Source organism: Perognathus longimembris, chromosome 12 (assembly GCF_023159225.1).
Source record: "Perognathus longimembris pacificus isolate PPM17 chromosome 12, ASM2315922v1, whole genome shotgun sequence".
Taxonomy (NCBI): Eukaryota; Metazoa; Chordata; class Mammalia; order Rodentia; family Heteromyidae; genus Perognathus; species Perognathus longimembris.
The window spans coordinates 52,801,931-52,828,076 of NC_063172.1; the positions used below are offsets into that span (position 1 = coordinate 52,801,931).

General features: G+C 37.2%; 1 protein-coding gene across 1 annotated transcript in view; it reads left to right on the plus strand.

Moving 5' to 3' along the window:
- Positions 1-26,146, plus strand: part of Sntg1 (syntrophin gamma 1) — a 739,717-nt gene that overhangs the window by 467,921 nt on the left and 245,650 nt on the right. The window contains exons 5-7 of the mRNA XM_048358693.1: positions 9,178-9,235; positions 9,983-10,026; positions 10,116-10,157. Coding sequence (XP_048214650.1) covers positions 9,178-9,235; positions 9,983-10,026; positions 10,116-10,157 — 144 coding nt within the window. The remainder of the gene's footprint in view (positions 1-9,177; positions 9,236-9,982; positions 10,027-10,115; positions 10,158-26,146) is intronic.

The window sequence follows — 26,146 nt, forward strand, 5'->3', positions numbered from 1 at the left end:
CAGGGTCATGTTCCCACTTGGCATTTTTTGCTCAAGGCTATCACTCTACCCCAAATTGAGCCATAGATCCACTTCTGATATTTGGTGGTTAATTTGAGACAACAATCTCCAAGACTTTTCGTTCCTCAGATCTCAACTTTCTAAGTAGCTAGAATTATAGGTTTGAGCCACCAGCAGCCAGCTCAAAGTTTTCTGTTTTTGGAGCTATTTTTCTTTCTGGTTATGTAGATCAAATTTGCATTTTTTTAAATTTTGAATATCAATATTGCTTTATAATTTCCTTTATGGTCATATATGACTTAGATAAATTATTGTGTTTATTAGTACTAGTTTCTTTAGATATGATACTTTTGAAATATATGTATATATAGTAAACGTTTAGAAATCACTCCAGGCTCAGTGCAGAATTAACACTTTAATGTTGAATCGTTTATTTATTTTTAGGAGCAATTTTGAACTAACATGCACATGAATATATATAAAAATTTAGCTTTAATTTTTCCACTTAAGTAATAATTACTACTACTTATATGGGAGGTTTTGTAGTGAGAAGTATTAAACTCTTAAGGTCTCATTAGAGATGGGAGGAAGGTGGTATGTTAAATAAATGAGAAGAAATTCACTCATAGTCAAGATCCCAACATGTCTTGGAGTAAATTTATTTAACTTGAGTCAAAAAACAGAGACACTCATTTTAACTTTCCAACTACTTCTTTCATTTTGTCCTGTGCCATTAGTGGGCCTGGAACACAGGACCTGAGTTCTGTCCCTTAGCTTTTTCAGTAGTGCTATACCATTTGAGCCACAAATCTATTTATAAATTATTGCTGGTTAACTGGAGATATGAATTTTACAAATTCTCCCACTTGGTTTGGCCTTTAGTAATAGGGACCATCAAATCTCAGCATCCTTATTAGCAAGTAAGATAGGCAGGACCCATCCTGGCCTTCTTAAAGTCCTCTTTTTTATAAACTTTTTAAAATTAACTTTTATAAACAGAAGGGTAATAGAACGTACTCTCAGGTTACTAAATGCTGAAATACTTTAACATGCACTCTGGGGGATGGGAACATGCCAAGTGGTAAAGTGCTTGCCTCATATACATGAAGCCCTGGGTTCGATTCCTCAGCACCACATATATAGAAAAAGCCGGAAGTAGCGCTGTGGCTCAAGTGGTAGAGTGCTAGCCTTGAGCAAAAAGAAGCCAGGGACAATGCTCAGACCCTGAGTTCAAGCTCCAAGACTGAAAAAAAACAGAACAAAACAAACATGCACTCTGGATACCAAAGCAGTCACTTGGCTCTGTGGTCTGCTAACCAACTGCCATGGGCTTCTCTGCCTTGGTGGCTTCAGTGCCTGTGTATAGGATAATCGTCACCATTCATATTGCAGTCCCAGCTGTAGAGGCTGATAAGCAATACTGCAAGGAAGATGTCTCTGCAAATTTATCTGAATGCTTTCCTGAGTGCCTTGATGGCTGTAGGTAAGGCATCATCAGGATAGTGGCTACCAGTGTCCACACATTCTTCATGTTCTTCCCCTCTCTGTAGCCCCAGACCATTGGCTTGTAGCTTTAGACCTTCCTCTCACCAGAGACAATATGAAAATGTCTGGAACCTCCATGTGCTGGTGGCTTGGAGCATGTGGCTTTAATTCTGGACTTTGGTATCTTCTGTTGAAAAGCTAACATTAGAACATGATATAGGACACATTCAGGAGAGTTGTTATCTAAAAATTTCCACAGAATAAGAAGAAAACAACAGAAATTAAAAAGAAAATGTGTTGTATTTATTTATTTATTTTTTTAGTGTTGGTTCTGGGGCTTGAACTCAGGGCTTGGGTGCTGTCCCTGAACTTTTTTGTTCAAAGTTAGTGTTGTGCCACTTGAGCTACAGCTCTACTTCTGGCTTTTTAGTTAATTAGAGATATGAGTCTTATGGACTTCATGCCCAGTCTAGTGTCATATTTTGACCCTCAGATCTCAGCCTCCTGTGTAGCTAGAATTATAGGTATAAGCCACTAGTGCCTGGCTGGATTTAATTTTTGTTATCATTTTTAGAGATCCCATTTCTTTTCTCTCCAAATGCTATCTAGTGTTATTCTATTTTTTTAACTTAAGAAACTTTGACTTCAATTATTGAGATTTCTTCCAAAATTTGAGAATCTGCTTTGAAAGTCATACTATTTTATATGATGTGCAGACATACCAAACACTCAATGTGGAACACTGCTAAAACTTTTAGCATAGGTTACATTGAGATTTATATGTGAATCTCTGATTTATCTTCTTAGATTCACTAATCTTTTAAATGGCTAAATTATTATCATTTTATATAAAAATTTATGTAGCATGAAAAGGAAAACTGGCGTATGCAGGTCTATTCTGAACAAGATCAAAAGAGAAACAGAGGCAGTGACCTCTGAGCTCAGAGGATGGCTGTGATGCTGCTGTCCTGGCTGCAAGATGGCTGCCCACAGAGCAGGTCTACCCAGACTGACATATGTGCATAGAACCCTCTGAGTCCTGTGCTCAACAAAGAGCAGCCTCCTCTTCACCATGTTCCTTTCTCTATTGATGGTTTTTGTTGCTGTTGTTGTTCCTTTTGTAAGGAGGTGTCAAGGGATTAGGAGGGAGTTCTGAAGCTTGAACTCAGGGCTACATGCTTAACTTTTTCACTCAAAGCTGAATCTTTACTGCTTGAGCCATACCTCCACTAGAACTTATTGATGGTTGATTGGAGATAGTCTCAGATTTGTCTGCTTGGTCTGGTTTTGGGCTTCTCTCAATCTTCAGATCTTAAGCACCTACTATAACCAAATGGGTAACGGAAGCAGAATTACAGAGATGAAATTTGGAGATGTGACATATACAAATATGTAGTCCACTATTATCTTTAAATGATCTTATAATGCAATCCCCTGTACCAGAACCTCAAGGAGAGCAGGTATCACCCTTCTGCTGGCATTAGAGGCTGTCTAAGGTATGTTTGCAACTTGTGCATAAAGCCTTGTATGATAAAGGCTGGAGAGTACAAACGTATTTTTGTTTGTCTTTTGTGGGCATCCTCATATACACTATAATTGTGGGTCATTTTTGTGATCTGGGTGTTATCATTATTCAGTCTTGTTCAAAACATGTTTCAGAATTCAAACACGTATGTTTTTTCTCCACTTGTATTAGTTTCATGTTTTGGTTGTCTTTCAATAGGAAATCAAGCTCTTCTATTTACAAAAGCCACATCTAGACCAAAGCACCTTAAACTACTAGTATATATGCTCTCTGCTCTCATACCAGCATTGCTTCCTTTAAAATGTCAGATAATATATCAGGCTCTCTGGTGTAGTCTGCATTGTCCTGGGGGCCATCTCCATCTATGCACATTGACCCTGCCAAGCAGGTTCCCAGAGCATCTCTGTTCCCACCAGCATTAACTAGCTTTTCTCTCAGATCTGAGCGTCTAATTCTCCTTCCCCCTGGCCCTTCTGGAAGACTTGCATCCATGTGTCTATCCCCCTAATCTGGAGCATCCTGAAATTCACCATTTCATCACAGGTAACATCTAGGATTTGCATTGCAGTACATGATAGCCTTGGCTTTCATTACAGTCACTGTAAAGGCAGTGGGGGTACAAATCCTCTTTCTTCGGGTAAGAAAGGCCAGAATTAAGGGAGCAATTTCTTAATGTCAGGAGAAAAGTATAAGTAGCACCAAATCTAATAAATCAAGGTCTTCTGTCAAAGTGACTATATTAATCCCAGATTTAACATTTATCAGGAATTAGAATGCAAGCCTATAAACATCACGCTTTGATAGAAGTAGATACATGCATCTGTATTTATCTCATCCTTCCACTGTGGATTCTTTTGACTTCAGTCTGGCTCCACTTTCCAGTATAAACACAGAACTTTCACAGACAGATATTCAAGCTTAATTTCATGATTACAGATTAATCCCAAGAATCAGTTAAGATCCCTAGAAAATTTTCATTTGAAAAGACAATTCAATAATATTATGTATCTTCACAGATATAAGTAATCATAGTTCAATCAGTTTTATTCATTTATTTCTCATTGAGGCTTGTTTTTGATAACTGAGGCCTTATGCTTGCTATGCAGGGATCTGCCACTGAGCCATACCTCTCATGCACCAGTGTAGTTTTAGGCTGTTTCCTCACCTCAAGAAGATATCCCACATCCTTTATAATCAGTTTTGACCATCCTCTTCTACTTCAACCTGAGCAAGCTCTGATCTGTCATTTGTTTCTATGGAATGACTATTGGAGACTGTTCTATAAAGACAGTCATATCATATATGAGAAAGACCAAAGTAGGTGATTCTGGTAGTTCATAATGATTCTCAGATGATTTTTCTCCCACTGTCTTTTTTTTTTTTTTTTTTTTTTGGCCAGTCCTGGGGCTTGGATTCAGGGCCTGAGCACTGTCCCTGGCTTCTTTTTGCTCAAGGCTAGCACTCTGCCTCTTGAGCCACAGCGCCACTTCTGGCCATTTTCTGTATATGTGGTGCTGGAGAATTGAACCCAGGGCCTCATGTATACGAGGCAAGCACTCTTGCCACTAGGCCATATCCCCAGCCCCTCTCCCACTGTCTTTAAGGGGTGTTTTCTAGATGGTCCCTCTACTTGTACATTTAAGCTTTGAACCAGAATTACTTGGCTGGAATCTGCTTATATCTTCTCTATTATTCTAGGTGGAAGAGCAATCTAGAGTTCCATATATCTTTTTATTTTCTATAATAAAAATATTAAACCAAAAAGATTTATTTCGCAAGATTCCCTGTGCTCTAACAGAATACTGTCATTTGTTTGGTTTTATTTCACAGTCATAGTTTCAAAACATCTTTTAGATCCTTCTCCAAAGATTTAGATGGGGCTCATAACCTTGTGCCTGCAAAAGTTAGCTGCCATAACAGTTACGCTTTGAACAAAGGGCACTACATATTGGGATGAAGGGTGTTTGGATATCTGTGCTTCCTCGTGCAGAACTGTATGACTCTCCCTCATCTTGGATCCTACCATAGGCTGGAATAACACGGCTTGGTTATTCCAGCTATTTTTCATACATGTTCACAAACATACTCCCTGGGCCAGGGATGTGTTGGGAAAATGATGAAGTGTCTGGCTGACCTCAGCCCAGGCTGTTCACACTTTAATGAAGAGAACATGTTGATCAAATTCTAATGTAAGTCACAGCCTTAATTCAGTGCTATAAAGTGGATTACTTCAAGTCAGAGATCCAGCTGTCTGCCTGCCTGCCTTAGGAATATTTTAGCTAAGTCTCAAATATTGGCAGTCATTTTTGAAGTTACAAGGGAAGCAAAAATTATTCCAGACAGAGGCAGTAAATGTTGATGTCCCTTAATGCTCATAGAGTTGAGAGTCCAGACAAAAACTAAACAAGGCTATGAAACCATGCAACAAGGGACTGATAAGGATCTTAATTTTGGGTTCATGTATAATGGGAAACTTATTGCCTGTTTTAAATCAAGCAAGACACATTATATTATCCTTACCTAGAAAACTTTAAATTTCCCTATTTAGGTCCTAAACCAAATCTAATTACCTTTAATAGGCCAAAGTTATCATCACATTTCATCCAACAAATTAAGGTAGAATCAATTAAAGTTCCAATTTATCTTCTAATTTCTGTTTTAGATTTTATTATCTAATCAATAAAGCTATTTTCTAACAGTTTTAAACTTCAGAGATCCAAATGTCTGTTCTAAAAGGGAAAAATGTGGTTGACATCAAACTATTCAAGTTTTAGGAGAAATTCATATAAAAAGAAAAATTTTGATAAAGTAGCTCCTTCTTATATCTTGTCTTTGTGCCAACCAAGTGAAAGGTGTACGGAGCCTCTCTTTTCTTAGTCCCTAGAAGCATCAGGCTTAAACAAGTTAGTGGGCCTGGGGAAGGGCAAACCTAAACCAAATAACAGGGGCCAAAAACAGCTTGACCTAGAACTGCTTGACCTTTGTAAAAGAAAGAATGAGGAAGACCAGTTTACATGTTTTAGTTTAGGGGAAGTTCCAGAAAGAGAGATTTATGGTAAATACCAGTCATACCTAGAACCAAGAATTGAACAAAGAGAGTATTTTGCTTGCCTGAATGACTTGTTTCTTTGATTGCTTTGTTAATCAGAGTTTAAGGAATTGTAATTGCTGTTTGTAATCAGACTGCCAATTCTGCTTCTGTACATCTTGCTTGCTTGCTTTGCCTAACTCACCTGACCACGTGTGTGGAACACATGATTTTTGCCTTTAAAAAGTCAGCCCTGCCAAAGCTTCGGGCTACATTTCCACTCCCCAGATGGCAGAGTGGATACACTGTGTGGTTAATAAAATCCTAGCTCAAGTAACTGAGCATCTTGGAATCTGCTTTGAATTCACAATAAAACAATTTCCACAGTGGGTTAGAGTCCCACCAACAGTCTGGCCGTGGGTTAGAATCCCACTTTGCTGACCAGGATAAAACAGTCTTATCTATGTGTTGAGGGGAAATTAGGGTTATGGAGTCACCTCAGATGCTGACAATCTGGAGCTGGCATGATGTGTCCATTTGTAATCCCAGCACTCAGGAAAGAAAACAGGTTTCCAAATGACTTCCCGGGTAGCTCATCTTTATACAAGCATACCTCAGCTCGATCTTACCAGCTTTTCAATCCCAGATTCCCTAATCTAAGCATTACAGACACTTCTGCATGTGTAGTATAATAGATACAATTAAAAAGTGTAAAACCAGCTGAAGGGAATTCCCACAATCAAGTCTATCATAAACTTGTCCTCATGTCCTCACTACTCAAATATGTGAGTTATGGTCTTGTTATCAGGCAATAGATGAGGCTTCCTTGGCTTCCATGAAAAATCACGAGTCCTTGAGATCCACATGTGGAAAGAATTTCAGACAAAGGAAAGACCCATAAGGTAAAAGTTTTGCAAGGATCTATTTTAGTATAACAGGGAGACAGTAGGCAGAAATAGAAAAGAGAGAGAACATTTCCTCCCCCCCCCCCCATAGCATATGAGAGTTAAAGACTCACAATGGCTGTTCTTCTCTGTAGCTTTTCTTTTTCTTCCTTTGCCACTTTACAAGCAAGATGACTAAGTCCTACCTAAAACACAGGTTATCTTGAGGACTTCTTTTTTTCAGTTATGCCTTTCATTCCTCTGTCTGTGCTCCTTCTGAGTTCTCCATTTCAAAGGAGAAAGAAGATTTAGATAGCCCATTCTGTATTTTAAGCTTAACATTAAAAAGGAAGTGTGCTAGAAGAGGAACTGATCTACCTTTTCGTTTTGCTTCCAGACTTTAATTTCTGAGCCTGGCTTGATACTTGTTAAAAAAAAGTTCCAGGTCTCCTCATCTATCTTTCCTGACTTAGTTCCTCAGTTGACTAATTTTACCTTTTTATATTATCTTTACCAAGTGGATGTTTCATTTAAGTTAACCGGCTTTTTTTCCCCTAAAACATGTAAATGTAGATAAAATGTTTTTGCAATCTTTGGCAATTTCCAAGTCCTTTAGAAATTACCAACAACCATAGAAAGACATTATTCGAGGTACAGTGGTTGCACTAATGCACAAAACAGGTAGAAAATAATGCCTTTGCATGATTAATATTACGGTTAGGGATGAGGAAGGAAATATTTTAAGTAATAAATGTTTGAAATTGATAAATCGTATTTAAACTAAACAGCATTTATAAAAATCAATAAATATTTTTGATAAATACTATACATTTGCAAGTTAAAAGCTGATAAATATAATAGGAACAGAACAAAATGAGGAGAGATGATCAGAAATTGATTCTTAACTAATATATATTAGTATGGATTAGTTCTAGTCTCATTGTAATACCTGTGCTTTTTTAAATGAGTCTTAAAGAGAAATGAAATAAGCACCCCACCTTTAGGCTTTCATCTCCCCAACATGCAGTGTTTGCTTTGTGCTCTGTGAGCTGTGTGTGCTGTAGATTTCTATTGCACTGTTAGTTTCTTCACTGTCCTTTTGACTAGATGGGAGGCAGATTCATGTAAAATGGGATCAGTGCTCTGGATACACATAAACTAAAAGGCAAGGCCACAATTGGGACGTTTGTAGTCTATGCATGGGCTTTCTTTGTATTTAGTGAGACTGGCATGTATAGATAATGGGTTAGAGGGAAACAAAAATAAGTTTAGAGTAATGAATTTTAATTTCAAAATGAGTAGGATTTAGTATAATATTTAGCATGCTTCCTTTCACTAGTTTAGCATTAGAAGCTACTCTACTTACAAAGAAAGTTTTGAATATTCTCACTTTTCTTGAAGATTATTTTCTATTTTATAGTTAGCTATACTCAGTAGATATTCATGTGGAAAAAATTGTTCTAAAATAATTTTTGGAGTGCACTAGGGCATACTTAGGGGTCACATAATCTCAACATATAACCCCAGTGTCTTTTAGACTACCTTTATAACTGTCCTGTGTTAAAAAGGAATGAGTTTCTTTTCTTCAAAATTTATTCCTTAGTATACTCATTTCAGCTTTTAACTACTGTTTTCAAGCTTCTCAACTCTTTAATGCTGCAGCAGGATTTTTATGCCATTTATAAGTTTAGATTGCTTGTCTTTTCCCATCATATTTTGTTTAATTGAAAATTAATATTCCAACATGTGTAGTTGTACTTTGCTATTTAAGTTGGTCCACATGTGATTTTGCTATTTAAGTTGGTCCACATGTGATTTTACACAAAGAGGACTCTAATATTCACTGGGAAGTGCAGATGATCTGTTCCTATCATGTGTGTATGCATCCTGATTTTCTTTGATCACTTTGCATTCAGAAAGTTTTTTGTAGTAGGAGAATGTTCCATTGACCATATAGAGTAATTTAGCCATAGAATCAAAGTATATAATCATGTGATGTTTGGAATCCTAATAAGAATTACTACATTAGATAGCATTCTTAAATAGGTATTTAGGGGGAAGATCTTGTCAGGCGTTTCTGCTTTGTGTAGCCATAATTCTAAATAAGAAGATGGTTTCGTGGTAGTACTATCTACCTACCTACCTATTTAGTGAAGACTTTACACAAGTCTCTGTAACCTGTCTATGTAGTTTCTTGAATAATAACTGCACTTAGGGGGATTAAAATATGATATGTGGTTTCTTTTCCTTTCTAGGGAGGAGCAGAGCATAACATTCCAGTTGTCGTTTCAAAAATTTCCAAGGAACAGAGAAGTAAGTATTTAGATAGTAACCATTCCTTTGCACAGCATTGCCATTTAGGTTGCTTCACCATCCAGCATGTGATTGATTATCTCCAGTTCAAGCAGTAAGTATGACTGAATCTGATTCCTCGGTTTATCAATTACTCCTTCATAAGTGGACATCTTTCACAGAAAAAAATCAGGGTGAAGGTGAAAACACCATGTGATTTATATAATTTAAAGATTACATATCTTTTCAGTTCTTTTGGTAAACAAATATTACATAGTAAAGATATTCCCAAAAACTTTTTCATTCAGTTTTTATGCACAGTTTTATCCAATTCATTCTTTTTATGAAGCTTCTTCTAGAAAAAACAATGAAATATAAAGAAGTTGTTTCGTTCAGAAACTGGAAGTACGAGCAGTAAAACAACATAATGTTTACAAACTGTCTTGGCACTCCTGCCCCAGATGTAGGTTAGATGGAATAGACACATTACAAATACATAAGAAAATTTATTCAATCTGTTCAGAAAAGTGACCAGGCTCTTGCAATTCTAAGATAAAACTAGAACTTATTAAATAAAAATCTCTCTGAGTTTCAGTAATGTATGTGAACTGAATCATATCATTGTATAGAATTTCAATTTTCAGTGAATCTTAAAATTCTAGCAAAATAAAACTTTTTAATCTGTCAGTTTTACATTTAATTAAAAAGAAATTATTTAATTTGTCTGAAGAAACAAGTCAATATGTAATCTTTTTTTTTTATTCATAGCGGAACTTTCAGGACTACTCTTTATTGGGGATGCAATTTTACAGGTACACATCTTGTCATTATTATTCACATGCAACCAACATACAGCCAGTTTGTAATATTACATGACACTATGCTTTTCTTTCCATTGCAGATAAATGGGATTAATGTGAGAAAATGCAGACATGAAGAAGTGGTGAGCCTCCCTTTCCCTAGTGTCTTAATTTTCCTCATGTGCTAAGAAGGATGTTAGTCATTGAAAAATATTACCTACAAAGATAAAACATGAGTTTAATCTGCAATCAAACTTTGAGAGTTTCTCCTATTGATTTTTTTTTTCCTGTTAGAAATGGATGACTAAATATTACCCAGGATAAAACAGTAATTTCCTCAATAATTGGAGGCAATATTTAAATATGATAATTTGCTATTTTTCTTTAATTAATTTGTACCAGTTTATATGAGGATATGGAGTCATTTTCTCTGTGCACTGAGGAACTGAAAGACAGGAAAGTGACTTTATCATGCAGAGCAAGTTTACTTGAAAGTGCAAGGAAAGTTGCAGAAAGGAAGGAGACACTGACACTCTGAAGGAGTCCCCAAGAGGAGTCCAGTGGAGTCCTATGGGAGAGCAGTTTTTTATAGAATTGGGCTTCTCCCATCTGCTTTCCCTGAGGCTTTGCTGGTTGCCTGTACATGTGCCTTTCATCTGCACTGTGGTGTGAGGAGGAAAGAAAGGAAGAGAAAGAGACTTAGGCCTAAGGCAGACAGTTTCACTGCTACTCAGTAGGGCCATAGTTTTTTTATTCTTACATCTTCTGAAATGTTTCTAACGGTAGATTTGGAAGTCTGAGATTGAAATTTAGCAAATTTGGGTGGGCCTAGGAGTTTGAATAACCCACATTCTACAAGATTTCATTGTAAATGGCTTCTAATCTGCACTTGGATAGAAAAGGGTTTATACTATATGAGAAACATACTCACCCATCCAAACTGAAAGGACAAACTCAAAGACAAGAAGTGCAGTGAAAAGGCAATCATTAAAGATGGTGTCTATCTACAATGGGAGTTGACAGCAACCAGTTTTTTTATGAGGTAAATTCTCAGAGAAGCCACATTTTGAAGCCACATTTGAATCTTGGAGTCTTTATTCGAGTCTGTAGGCAGCCAGTTGTTACAAAGGCTTGCAGCCTGCAGATATACTTAAAACTGTTAGGAAACGGGCCAGAGAGGAAAGACAATACCACCAAACAAATTGTGCTACAATGGAAAGCTGAAGTTGGATGCCATGGTGATTGGAGATGAGCCAGGAGACAGGACACAGAACTGGAACACAGAGACCTGTGGCAAGGCATAATGGCTCCTAAGGTGGTCTGACCCTAAATAGGGGCAGGTCAAGGGGCAGCATCACAGGAAGCTCCCATTCCCAAGCACTGGACTGACAGGTTTAGTAGCCTATAGGCCAAGTACCCACCCCTGTCAGCAGGGATTCAGGAACACTCATCACCTGGAGGTGGGACTTCCCTTCCTCTAGAAATTCAGGCACACCCATCAAGACAAGAGGCCAGATCCTATAATTCACCATGTGGCCAAGATGGCATGGGCCAGACTTGACCTCCTTACTTGAGTTTTACACCTAGCATGTGGTAATTCTTCCAGCAATTCTTCTTTGGTTGGAAGATTATGAAGTTTACGTTCTCTTCCACATGTCACTTAGATCAATAAAACATGGTCTTGAGATTGGTTAAATTTTAGAAGTGGCTTTTGGGCTATCTCCACCCCACTTTGGTTTTAGGGGGACAGGAATACTCTTCTGGGCATATGTCTTATGAAATATACACAGTTTCTATGTATTTTCTCATTTTATTTCAGTCCAGTTTTCTTATCAGTCCTGTTAGTCTATGGGTTTGCCAGTGCATGAAATTTCTCTCATCCACAAGTTGCTATGCAAGCAAGCTACTGGTAATTTGCCACTCAAGGTCAAATGACTTGTGTGGAAAATGGACCACCATTGAGTTTATTTCTAGCATGTTTAGAGTGAAGACATGCCATAAAAAGCATAGAGGAAGTAAGACAATGTTGTGTAATTGTGGGAATCCGCATGCATAGATTTAATGGATTCTGAGATAGATTTTTAAGGGAAGGAATAGAGGCGATAGAGGAGATAGAGGAGAAATCATATTTCAAAGCCCATACTCAAGGATCAAACAAAATGAAGATCCTGTACTTCCTTTGCTAATCATAACTCCAGTTTATTTTGTTTGGGGGTGAGCAGAGGGAGCTATACTTCTCTAAAAGCTTTCACAGGTAGAGACACCGCAGAGCAGTTGAGGAAGAGCACTTGTCGAAACTGCTAAAGGTTTGTTGGGACTCACCACTTGACTTTGCTCAAAAGCTCATCTGTCTACACTCATACCACTCTATGTTGAAAAATCATGTAAAAATTGTGTACTCCCAGTTTCAAAGTTCCTGCAAAAATATAGAGAAAGGTAATATTTTAGAGAGAGATTTCTGAGCAAATGAACAGCACAGCAGAGTGCCAATTTTGTAAACCCCACATAACTTTTAAATATAGCCATGTAAGCAAAGACACTTTTAAGTTTAGTCTTTTATTTTTTTTCAAGTGCAAAATGATTTTAAAGTCATTATCCAGGGGATAAAAACCGAAGTGCATTCTCTTTCAAAACCTCATGCTGTTAGATGGAATCATGCTTGTAATTTGCTCTTCAGAAGCAAAGGGCGTCCTCAGAAAAACTTCCACAGAGCTTTGATTAAATAGATTAGTGTGATATAAAAGCTTAGAGCATACTAGTAGTGCCTCTTCAGATGGTGCTCATTCTCATCTACAGGAACAAACTTTGAGGTTGTATTACAAAGTACATTTAGCCCTTCATAACAAACTATATTTTGAGAAGATTCACTGTACTAGCTCTGAAATACAGGTACTAATAGTATTATATTTACTTACTTTTTTGTGCTGTCCTAAGGCTTGAACTTAGAGCCTGGGTACTATCTCTAAGCTTTATTTCTCAAAGCTAGTACTCTGTCACTGAAACCACAACTCTACTTCTAGCTGTTTTAGTGCTTAATTAGAGATAAAAATCTCACAGACTTTCATGCTCAGGCTGGCTCTGAACCATGATCCAAAGATCTCAGACTCCTGAGTAGCTAGGATTGCAAGAGTAAGACACCTGTGCCCAGCATGATACTCCTATTTCATTATTGTATGTGACTTTCCCAAAGAAATAGTATTATAATTTTTTGGTTCTCAGTACTTAATATTTAAGTAAATAGACTTAACACTTCAAAAAGATGGAAGAATCAATTAAATGTAAGGAATGAATTTTTAGCTAGCCTGTAATCCTAGCAACTCAGGAGTCTGAGATCTGAGCATTATGGTTTAAAGCCACCCTGGGCAACAAAGTCCATCAGACTCTTATTTGCATATTTAACCAGCACAAAGCCAACAGTGGTGCTATGGATCAAGTAATAAAGCACAAGACTTCAACAAAAAACTTAATAAGAGTGCCTAAGCCCTGAGCTGGTCCCAGGACCAGCACCAAAAATATACATACATAAATAAATAAATAAATAAACAAACAAACAAATAAATGAACTTCCGTGGGCTAAATAAAGCACAAAAGTAAAAAAAGGATGTTAAGTATTTTTCAAATAGCGTACGGATACACATGGCCCTTAAGACTTCCAAACTCAGAAATCTGGACAGGCATGACATGTTGTTGTTTCCTGTAGCTTTTCCTTTTTGTTAATTTACTCTGCCATTGACTTTGTTAGAAATTCTGCATTAAGTGTTTGACTGTATTTCTTTTTGTGAAGACTTCAATAATGTTGTTCCTTCTATGTAGGTATCCTAAGTTTTGGTCTGTACAGAAGATTCTGCCATGTTGTCCACTGACAAAACACCACACACTTGATGGAATTCTTTAGCAAAATCTCTAATATTAAATCTCTGGAATACATGTATTTATAAGTTTTTTATGACATCATCTTGCACTGAAATAAGTCCGTTACAGACTGTCCACATACAACCTACTTTCTGAAAGATAGTTATTAAAGAAGAACATCATGCAGTCTCCACATTAAGAAAAGAAAATAATCTGGGTGGTGATGGAACATTCCTGTAATTCTAGCTCTTCAGCAGTATTACGTTCTGAAGCAACAGGGTTCAAACAAGTTCTGGAAGAAAAGTCTGCAAAACTATATCCTCAAAATAACTGCAAAACCTTGTGTTAGAAACCAGGCACTGTTTGCTCATACCTGTAATCCTAGCTACTCAGGCGTCTGAGAGCTGAGGATTGAGGTTCAAAGCCAGCCCAGGCAGCAAAGTCCATAAGACGTATCTACAATAAAGTACTCAAAAAAAAAAAAAAAGTAGAGCTGTGGCCATTCTGGCTTTTTGGTAGTTAATGGGAGAGAAGAGTCTCATTTACTTTGCTGCCCAAGCTGGCATTGAACTGTGATGCTTAGATCTTAGCCTCCTGAGTATCTAGGATTATAATTATGAGACACTGATGCCCAGATGTGGGTTTCATGTTTTAAAAAATTAAATAATGAAGAAAGTATACAGAAAACTGGAGACAATTATCCAGAACTGGCAATATGAAAATAATGTTTATTTACAATGTTTTTTTTTTTTGGAATTTAACAATGGTGATGTCTTTATAGTCACATATGTAAATATATGGGAAAAAAGTGTCGCTTTGTTTTTTTGCCAATCCTGGGGCTTGAACTTGGGGCTTGAGCACTGTCCCTGATTTTTTTTTGGGAAAAAAGTTTTGACATAGGAAAAAATCTTATTGAATTAGAAGACACCCTGGCTCTAAAAAAAAGAATCTTTTGGTTTAACTTAAATTCCCGTGTAATAAGACTTTAAAAATACAGAAGGCAGTCATTGGGGAAAGCAAGATGAATGGACAGATAGTTAATTCTAGTATTGTTTTCCAAAGAAAAATCCTTGAGTTTAAGATTTGTTAGTTGCTACAAAGAGATTCATCTGCTGTTGATTTTTGAAGGTTATGATTGGACATTGTGTAATTTGAAATGTAAATAATTAGCATTTTAATTTTATATTTGTAGTTTTAAATGAAATTACAAGAAAAATCTTTATAATTCTTATAAAAGCAGAATGAGTGGCTAACATTTTGCTAGTTAAAAAAGACACATGCATACAATGAAATGAAAACAAATGACGACAAAACAAATGGCAAATGCTGATTAATATGGTCAATTGTGATACATACATCACTAAATTTAAAATATCCTATTCAAATAAAATAAACATTTTGAAGAGTGAATTAGATTAATCAGAAAACAACATTACAACAGTTACATTACAACGATAATCTATAGTATGGACATACATAAGATGTAATCTGAACATATAAATCATGTTAGAAAAGCTGAGTCTTAATACCCAAGTTCAAACTCCAAGAGTCCCATGTCAAATCAAACTCTTTACCCCTATATGGCAAAGAGACATAGCGAAGGCCAGAGAAAGGAGATTATTATATGGAAAGTTGGGAAATGATTGTATTACCAATCAACCAATCAAAGTCAGAAATCTATATACTTAACATCTAAATTCTTGTCTAATATGCCAAATGTAATATGAGAAATTTAGGGCAGTTTAACAACTTTGGTCTTTGCATCTGGGAAGGGAAAAATTCAGGCAAGATGTGAACACAATAAAGGGGATAGTGGAGGATTATTAGAGGACAAATTGACAAGGAAAGGGAACAATGGCATAGATATACCACAGGAGGATGGCCCTTCAATCTATCTTTGCCACCTAGTGCCTTCTTCCTTGTTATAGACTTTAGCCTTGTGTTTAACAGAGAATTGCATGGCTTTCTGATCGGTGGGTCTCCTTTCTATTTCCTAAAAGGTTGTGGCACAAAACAATTCAGTGCTCTGTTCTTACTGTCTCATCTTTTTGTCCTTCTTCCTCATTTTTATGGGCCTCCCTGCCCCTATTCCCCATTTCATTGTCAGGCATGTTTTGGCTTATCAGTGTATCCTGCCATCTGCAAGTTCTATAAACTATAATTCCATATCTACCTGCCAACTTTTGTTCTCGTTGTTACTAACTCTTATCAACACTTCAGTACATCTTCAGCCACCTTCAGCTGTCTTCATGGGACTTGCATTTGCCTTAGGTAAAATAAGGAGAATTGGGAGTAGAGAGTAAGAAGGTAAGTATAGCTAAAATAATCGTATGTCATGGACAGGTTCAGAGTTGGTCAGAGGAGATGGCAAGTGGCCTGCTCTTCCATTGTCTCAGGAATGTTCAGTGAGATCTTCTCATAGTAAGGGTCCTTGTGTCTTGGCAGGTAGTCTGTCTCTTCCTGGATTCAGAGATGGCTCCCAAGTGACTGCTGAAGGTCTCAGAATATAGGAAATAGGTACAAAGTGCAGGATTCTGGACTGCCTAGCTGTTATCCTACTCCTAACTAGTAGGATAACTTAATGACCCAAGTACAAAGTCAATGTTTCTTCAGAGTTTTTAAGAAATTTTAAGAAAACATTTAAAATGTCTTTGAATTTCATATCATGCATTACTCAGCCCTAGCAATTACACTGTTCATAATTTAGAAAATTCTTTTGAGCTATAGCTGATTAATACTTTCTTGAGCATTCAAATCATGGTGAATACTTTTATTTGAATTAACTTCCACAAAAGAAAGCCATCTATTAAATCATTAACTTTTAATATTTCCCAGTAGGTTGAGAAATGTTAAGTGGAAAAAGATCAATAATACTATCCATCTGATTTGGAAAAGAAATGTCTAGAACTTGCCTTATATTTCTTTAGATTAATATCAGCATTCTTAGGTGTTTCTTCTCTTTGAACCTACATATGGCTCTCACCTACTTAGGTTACAAATCAAAAAGGTACAAGTGACAATTTAATGTCATATCCATTTCATGTGTGTTTGTGTGTGTGTGTACCAATTCTGGGACTTGAACTCAGGACTCCATGCTCTCACTTTGCTTTTTTCTGCCTAAGACTAGTGCTCAAAGCTAAAAAGTTAAGCAACAGTTCCATGTCAGATTTTTTTCAGGTTAATTTTAGATAACAGTCTCTTTTTATTTTCTTTATTGTCAAAGTGATGTACATAGGGGTTACAGTTTCATATGTAATAAAATGAGTACATTTCTTATCCAACAATCTCTCTTAAAAGTCCTGCCTGTCTTTGCACTGGAATGCTGAAATCTCAGTCTTCTGAGTAGGTAGAATTACAAGTGTGAGCACCAGTACCTGGTCTTCTCTTGGATTACTGATTCTCATGAAATCCTTATTTGTAGTTTTATTTGTTGAGCAAGATGAACAAGACAGCTTAAAGGTATGATCTTCCTGAGACACTAATTGAACCAAATTCAGATTGATGATGTACTGACTTTTTAGGACCCTCACCAGTTCCCATGCAGAGAACTGGACATGGGACACAGCACCAGGCACATCTAGACCATCCTATATTGAGAAGAAAAGATAAAGAGCCACAAAGAATACAAGCATGTCATTCTCCTGCCAGAGTTTGGAATAAGGAAGCTGGGTACACATTACATAATTTTCACATAGCTGATGTTTTATTTTCAAAATGATGAACTGCTCAAACTAAAAATCAAGGACAATAAAACAGAGAAAATCCAAATTTGAAGAACTATGTTAAAGCTTCTGTCACAGATCTTTTCTGGCTGTGACAGGTGGATAAAGACCTAAATCTCTCTCACCCTCAATTTTCTTATCTGGAAGACACAGAGGCTGAAACAGACCATGCTGGATGTCTTTCCAACTTAAAATACTTAGTAATTTTATTTTAAAAAGTAACAGGCAATTTTGGTAAAGCCCAGAAAAGTATATATGACAAAAGAGTGAACTTAAGGTAGTAAAAAGTAAATGTCAATGTGAGTCTATCAGTGACAATGAACTTACCATAATATAGAAAGACCAGACCACACAAAGGAAATCTGTGAGCATAGGAATGATGGTGTTTCAGATGAAAGGAAAGATATGCAAGAATCCTGAAAACAGAGATGCCACATTGAGAACTGGCATAATTATATGTGTGTAATTTTTTTTGTTTTTACTAGTACTGAGTTGTTGTTGGTATTTTTATTTGCAGATAGAATGTAAACAGGCCAATGTTGACTGTCTTCAAGACTGGAAAAGTTGTAGGTAAATCCAGCAGCTAGCAGTTATTCAGAAGCTTGGCATTAGGCAGGATTTGAGATAGCAGGATTATGAGAGGGGATAGTGAGGCATGATTATTGGTTAAAATTCAATAAGTGTCTCTGAGGTCCAACAAATGGTAAATCTCTGCCCTAATATAAAGTGAGTTATGCATTCTTGCTCTACTTTGAACTCTCAGAACTCTGTAGCTGAGTTTATTTTTTTCCACCAAGAGTGGAAATGAGAAGATTTTTCATGAGTTAAATTAATCTAAGAGAAATAACCTACAAATGATGCATTTGGACTTTCCCAGTGCAGGTTAGGTTTTCACTAATCAAACCACAATGGACCCCAGCTGTGGATAAACTTCCTGTTCTATATCCAAAGCTGTCTTGCTTTGAAGCACTGACTGATACCAAAGGATCATTCTCATTTGAAGAAAATCACCCACATCAAAGGCAGAGGCTGAAACACAAAGAGAAATAAATGGGAGGAAATAGACCAAGCAAGGTTTAGATAAAAAGCACTTAATATTATAGTTACAGATAGAAGGCAAAAATATATTACAAATGAAATAATACCAGAAAATTATTTATAAAAAGAGCATATACAGAGAAAAAGAAGAACTCCAGGATATTATAGCTTTGATGGCAGCATTAAAAATGTGACTCATGTAGAAAATAGAATAAAATAGCAAATATGCAAGTGACATGTGTAAAGAATACTAGAGATAGTCCAGTCCAGTCCATGATTTTTATATAACATGACAAGAATTAGGAAAGGAAGTAAATTTATTTTATATCCCTTTATGAATATCTCCTCCATTGGTCTTTGGATCATTCAATATAAAATCATTATTTATATGGGTAAATTAAGACTAGTATATCTGTATTTTTTTCTTTAAAAAAAGTCTTCATTATTTTAAAAATTTCCATTGTTTAAGTTAAGCATTTTACTTAGCCCTCTACATTTCTTCTCATCAAATCAATTAATATACATAAAAATAATGAGTCTTGAAATTTCCATTATACATTAAAAGATATGTGTATTATCTTAAAGTAGTTGTACAAAGGAGTTGCCATACACCAAGGCAGTTTATGAAAACAGTGCATCTTGATCAATATCACCCCTTTCACCATTCTTACTCACCTCTCCCAACACACCCCTTCCATTAACAATTTTTTTTTTTTTTTTTTTTTTTTTTTTGCCAGTCCTGGGCTTGGACTCAGGGCCTGAGCACGGTCCCTGGCTTCTTCTTTTTTTTTTTTTTGCTCAAGGCTAGCACTCTGCCACTTGAGCCACAGCGCCACTTCTGGCCATTTTCTGTATATGTGGTGCTGGGGAATTGAACCCAGGGCCTCATGTATACGAGGCAAGCACTCTTGCCACTAGGCCATATCCCCAGCCCCCCCTTAACAATTTTTAATTTTTGTTATTTATTAAATTTTTGCCATTTAGCAGAGTAGTTTATGTCTGCAGAGAATTTTCGTGTGTTTTGTCACTTCAACATCTTCACCCTCTTCCCGTCACACTTTGATCCACACCTTCCTTTATATTTCTCAATTCTGTGACATATACTAAGAATTCTTGCCTGCATTTTCTCCCCTTCCCCCTTCATCTTCTACCACTCTCCCCTTGGCCCCACCCTACCCTCTTTAAAATAAAATATTTATTTTTAGCACTCCTTGTGTCCTGTCAAATAGTAGTATCCTGATTAACAGATAGGACAGCAGGATAAAATTTTCTTTTCTCCCTTCTCTATGACATTGTTAAAATTCATTTCACTCATCTGTTCCCTTTAAACATGCCAAACATAGTTATCATTACAACTTAGAAGCAATAGTTGCTTCCAGCCAAGTAATACTGAGAAAAATATGTCAATTTGCCTTCATTCATTCCTGCCTTTATAGGTATTCTTTCATTTATGTGGGACTGGTTTCCAACATATTTGCTAATGCTTACAGAAATGTGTAGAATACTCCCTGTAAGGCAGCACATCTGGTAAAGCCAGCTCTGCTCCTGTGTGTCTGGAAGTATTCACTTTTTTACTTCATTGGGATCTTTTGGGGGGATATACTGAATTCCATGTGTAACTCTCTTTATAAAATAATAATAATTAATAATAATAATTATTATTCTGTAGTTGAAAAAAGAAGTTACAATTTCATAAGTTGTGAGTGCAATGCTTCTTGATCCCTGTCACCCCCTCCATCATTTTTTAACCCTTTAAATGTTTCAAGGTCTTCTTGCTTCCAGATTTCTTATGAGAAATCTGTAATTCTCATTCTTCATCCAACACCTATTAGTTGTTTCCTTCATTCTCTCTCAGAACTTCCTTGTCCTTAGAGTTTCTGTAATGCACATTATAATGAGCTTATATGTACCCCAAACTCGTTCATAAGACCATCACTTAAAATGGCTCAGTATAGAAACATGCTATCCACTGATGAGTAGAAAATCAAAATGTAATATACCTACATAATAGAATATTCTTTGCAATAACAGGAATGAAGTATTGATACACATTACAATATTATTGGACCTGAAAACATTTTAAGTGCTTTCCATCGCTGTCACAAACTATTTATGATAAAATAAAGGAGCAAAGTTTTATTTTGAACATGGTTTCAGAGATTTCTCCCCATGGTGGTTTAGCTATATTACTTTGTGCCTTTATTTACTTGGAGTACTATGGCAGGAGTTCAGGTAGAAGAATAGGGAGAGAAAGAGAGCTGGTGACCAATGCCACTTCAACATACAGTCCTCAATGACCACATGTACTCCAAGTAGGCACCCCCTCTAAACAGTCCCACAACCTGTCAATGGCAACATAGACTGACAGCCAACACTTTAACATGTGAGCCTTTAAGGGCACATTTTAAATCCAAACCATAAACTAAGTACAAGTCAGTAATAACAAACCACACATGTGATATGATTATATTTATTAAAATTTATCAAAAAGACAAATTTATATAGAGAGAAACAGTGATGGCCAGAGGCTGGTAATAGATAGTGCCTATTAACAGAAGTGGTGAAGAAGTTGGTGAGACTGAGTAAAATGTTCTAAATTAGGTAACAATGATTATTATATAACCCTATCATTATATGATTACCAATAAAATGCTACAATATAAATGTATCTATACTTGCATACATGTTTGCATATACTTTGAAGGTTATTCACATTTTAATTTTACTTCACTTAAATTTTTGTGAAAAATAAAAAATAGCTAGATAAAACCTTTAAACTGAAGCTTGGGATTAGTAAAGTATTTACATTCAGCTCACGTTTTAATCATTACCATGCCAGGAAGCATAATTTGGCCTATTAACCTAAAAAATACCCAGTATACCCATCCTGGTCCTCACTTTCCAAATGCAACCATTTGGTTGGTTTGCTATATTAGTTTGAGCCTTTATTTACTCAGAGTGCTATGGCAGGAGCTCAGGTAGAAGAACCTTGTTTATCTTATAGTGGACAAGAAGGACATGGAGGGACAAAGGATTGGTTATAGTACTCAGTGACCACTCAAGTAGGCACACCTTTATTTGTGGGATTTTTATTCTGTCACTACACAATACTGTCAGTTTTTCCTAGTCCATGATAATTTGCTACATAATTTGCTACTTTCCTTCTTTCTTTTTTTCTTTCTTTTTCCTTCCTTCCTTCCTTCCTCCCTCGCTTCTCCCTCCCTCCCTTCCTTCCTTCCTCTCTCTCTCTCTTCTCTCTCTCTCTCTCTTTCACACACACAGGCAAACATCATCATCATCATAATCATCATCATCATCACCAGGGGTTGATCCAAGCTTCATATGTGCTAAACACATGTTGTACTGGTGAACTTCTTACCTACAAAAAGTAGCGAATGTTCTTAATATTGAGATTTTTTGTGGAGCTATTGTCTGAAACCTATTTGATAAAAAGTAGAATTATTTGAATAACCAACAAACCTACTTGTAGGTGTGAATTGAAAAGAATAATGTCAGAGGTATTTACTTGTCCGATTCAATTAGTGTGATTATTTTTCTAGTAATGATAGGGAATATCTATTGAGTAAATAATTTAGTTTTTCTTCCCTGGAGAAGAAGCATTTTTAACTTTACTATGTCTTCCATGAGTCTGCAAGTAGAAAAATGCTCCTCTGGAGTGGGTTTCCCAGTATTGATCTTCTGCTTCCTTTCCTCTTGAGAAAGACATCTTAGCCTCTTTCCTTTTCACATTCACCTTTTCTCCACATACCTATGACCCTTCCCTGGTCCTCTCATCTGCACAGAATCTGATTACAAGCCACCTGAGGCTGTTAGGTACGGCTTGGTCTTTAAGGGACCTTAGGGGACCTTATGGGAGCTCCTTGTCTTTGATCTAGGCCCCAGAGGAGTAGACTGGGGTCTACTTCCCATCTCTATCAGGTGCTGGTAGGTTTCTGATGTTTCCTCACATTCTCCTGCTGAAGTTTGCTGTGACACCTAGATAACACAGCTCCACCAGAAACGCCTAACTTGGTTCCTGTGAACTATACCCTGACAACTCCTAATGCTTCTCTGTATTTGAAGTTTTTCTGGGCTGTGTGTGTGTGTGTGTGTGTGTGTGTGTGTGTGTGTGTGTGTGTGTGTGTATGTGTGTGTGTGTGTGAGTGAGTGCATGCGCGCGTGCATGCATGCATGAAGACATTACTGAAGCTTCAACTCAGGACCTGGGCATTGTCCCTTACCTTTCCTACCCAAGCTTGCTTCTTTCTACAACTTGAGTCACAGCTCTACTTTCAGCACTTTGCTCATGGATTGGCTATAAGTGCTTCATGGACTTTCATGCCTGGGCTGACTGAATCAGAATGCTCAGATCTCAGCCTCCTGAGTAGATAGGATTGCAAGTGTGAGTCATCAATGCCTGTCATGTCCTAGGCTGTCAATGTGTGGCTGTATTTTGTTTTCTCTGTCGAATTCATTAAATTTTTATTGGAATAGTAAACAGGATGAGAAGGACTGCAAGAATAAATTCACTATCAATGGAGGATTTCCACAAGAGTAGAGCTGTGACTAACGGAGGATGGAACACCTCTAGTGGTAGCTGCATATAATATTTCTTGAAGGATAGTACTTATTATTTCTTTGCTTTTAACATGTCTGACTCACTATCTCAAACTGTTCAAATAACTTTTTTAGTAAGTCACTTTATCTCCACTTTATTTTTTTAAGGTAGGAAGGGATTTTATTTACAAATGGGTTTTATTTACAAAGGAACTTTATTTACAAGTTAAAACCCAGAACCAGAGCAGCCCTCCACCTCTAAATGCTAGTCTGTGACTACTTTGTCCTGGGCTAGTTACTCAGAACCCAGACCTGAGACCTGACCTGAACTGTGAACCTCCACTTCATAACCTCCAACCACCTCAACCTCCAAACTTCCAGAGGAGCAAGCTTCCTTCCTGCAGGCCTCGCCCCTCCTCAGGCTTCAAGCCTCAAGCCTCCCCACAAGCCTTAGTCTTCTCTGCAGGCCTTAGGCCTCGGGCCTCTCCTCAGACCTCAGGCTCCAGGCTTCCACACAGGACTCAGGCTTCGGACTCCTCCACAGGCCTTAGGCTTCAGATTCCTCTACAGGATTCAGGCTAAGTACTCTCCCTCAGGCCTCTGGCTCCTCCCAGCTCAGCTCTGTTCTCTGGTTTTTGCTGCTTCATTCTGCTCCACTCCACTGGCAGGCATCTCCCGCTTGTCTTTCCTCATCTCTACTTTAAACCAAACATATTTGTATCTCTCTCTTTTATTTTTTTTCAGATACTGGGGCTTGAAATCAGGGTCTCACATTTCCTCAGTTTACTTACTATTCTGATGCTCCATAACCTGAACCACAGCTCCAGCCTGATTTTTTCCTGATTAATTGGGGATGAAATCTCACAGACTTTTCTACATGCCCTGATGTCACAGTTTGATCCTCCAGATCTCAGCCTCCTAGGTAGCTATGGTTAGAAGGGTGAGCCAACAATACTGACTTAGTATATTTATATTTGTTCTAATTGTGGAACTGAAAAACTTCATGAAATACTGTCATCTTTTTGCTTCTTTATTATGTTTTCCAAAATGAATCAATTTAACTTGGGACTGGCTCAGGATTAGATGTGTAAGACCCCTTTGAGATGTAAGGGGCTATTATTAGTTCATTGATTAACCATATCTTAAAAATATACAGGACAGGGATGGGGATATGGCCTAGTGGCAAGAATGCTTGCCTCGTATACATGAAGCCCTGGATTCAATTCCCCAGCACCACATATACAGAAAATGGCCAGAAGTGGCGCTGTGGTTCAAGTGGCAGAGTGCTAGCCTTGAGCAAAAAAAAAAAGAAGCAGCCAGGGACAGTGCTCAGTCCCTGAGTCCAAACCCAGGACTGGCCAAAAAAAAAAAAAAAAAAATGGCAGTGGTGGCTTCTGGGTATCATTTAGTTCAGTGAACCAGAAGTTATTTCATATAATATCACACACAGGTCAAGAAAACCAAAGGAGGCAAGCAGATGGGCTCTCCTGACATGAAAAGATTAACAAAAAAAGCACTAATAAAGTCATTGATAATCTTTCAAATGTTCCTTTCTTTCACCTGGACCTGATGTGGAAGGTCTGTTCAATGTAGTTGTTCATTCTAAAAAAATTGCATTTTGATGGTCAGATGTAGAATATATTGTGATGTAATCATTGATAAACAAAAATATTTTACCTCAATGACAGAAATCAGCCTATGCTTAAAAGTAATAATAATAAAAAAAAGCCAGCCACTAGCAACTCATACCTATAATCCTAGCCACTCAGAAGGTGAAGACATGATGACTGCAAATTGAGGCCAGCCTAGGCGGGAAAATCCATGAGATTCTTATCTCCACTTAACCACCACAAAACCTGAAGTGGTGCTGTGGCTCAAAGTGGTAGAGCACTAGCCTTGAGCAAAGGAACATGGAGACAACACCAAGACCCTAAGTTAAAGCCCTAAAATTGACCAAAAAGAAAAAAAAAAGAAACAAAGAAAGAAAACAGCTATTGAACTGTATACCAAGGACAGAGGACTGCACTTGCATTACTCTGATTTCACAGAGAAGTTACTGTGTTGATCTGAGAATTCTCATCAACAACCACATAAGGTCACACATCCCCCACTTACATCAAGGAAAGCTTGAAAAATGAAAAATGACTAGTCATTCTTTTACATATCTCTCACAAAGTAGCATCAAAGGCATGCTTTCCAGTTCTCAATTCTTTCTTTTATAAGGCTACCTTTGTTTCTGTGAATCAGTGTTTTAATTTCTTCCCAATAATGGAAGTATGACAGTCAATTCCATCAACTAACACAGCCATGCTGCTCTTAGATATTCCACAGGGCACGCTGTGTGCTCCAGACATATTTATTCAGTATCGAGTTTATGAAGCCAAGAGAGGAACAGAGTAAGCAGAGTTGTAGTGATTTCCCAGTCCAGTGATCTGACAAATTGTGGCTCCAATCAAGCTGTCAGGATGTCATTCTCAGCTTTCCTCCTTTCTGACACCAAGTTACCTTTGTTAGAGGAGCTGTTGGGGGGTTTACTGCCCCATATTGCCATGGAGACTGAGCAGTCACAGGGACGTTAAAGTGGCTCCCTTTCCCCCTCAATTACCAACAACCAGAACTCTAAGCTTGCTCAAAATTTTTAGGGTAAGTAAAGCAGTGGAGTATGAGTAAATGGTTTTCAAAGTCTTTGGCTTCTGCATCTTTAATTTTCCATACATGCAGGAAGCCCAGCTTTCCCCATTTCTACTTGCCTTACAAGTGTGTGATTTATGAAAATCTCCATCAGTAGGTTTCATTTGAAAGTTTTATTTGTGAGCTGAGCTTATACATTATCAACAAACATTCATTCTTTTATGCCTAACTGAAGATCAAACTTCCACACTTGCAAATTGGCAATCACTGATTTCAATTTACTTAAAAAATAATTTTAATTATTCGATACTGACACAATACAGAAAATGCCA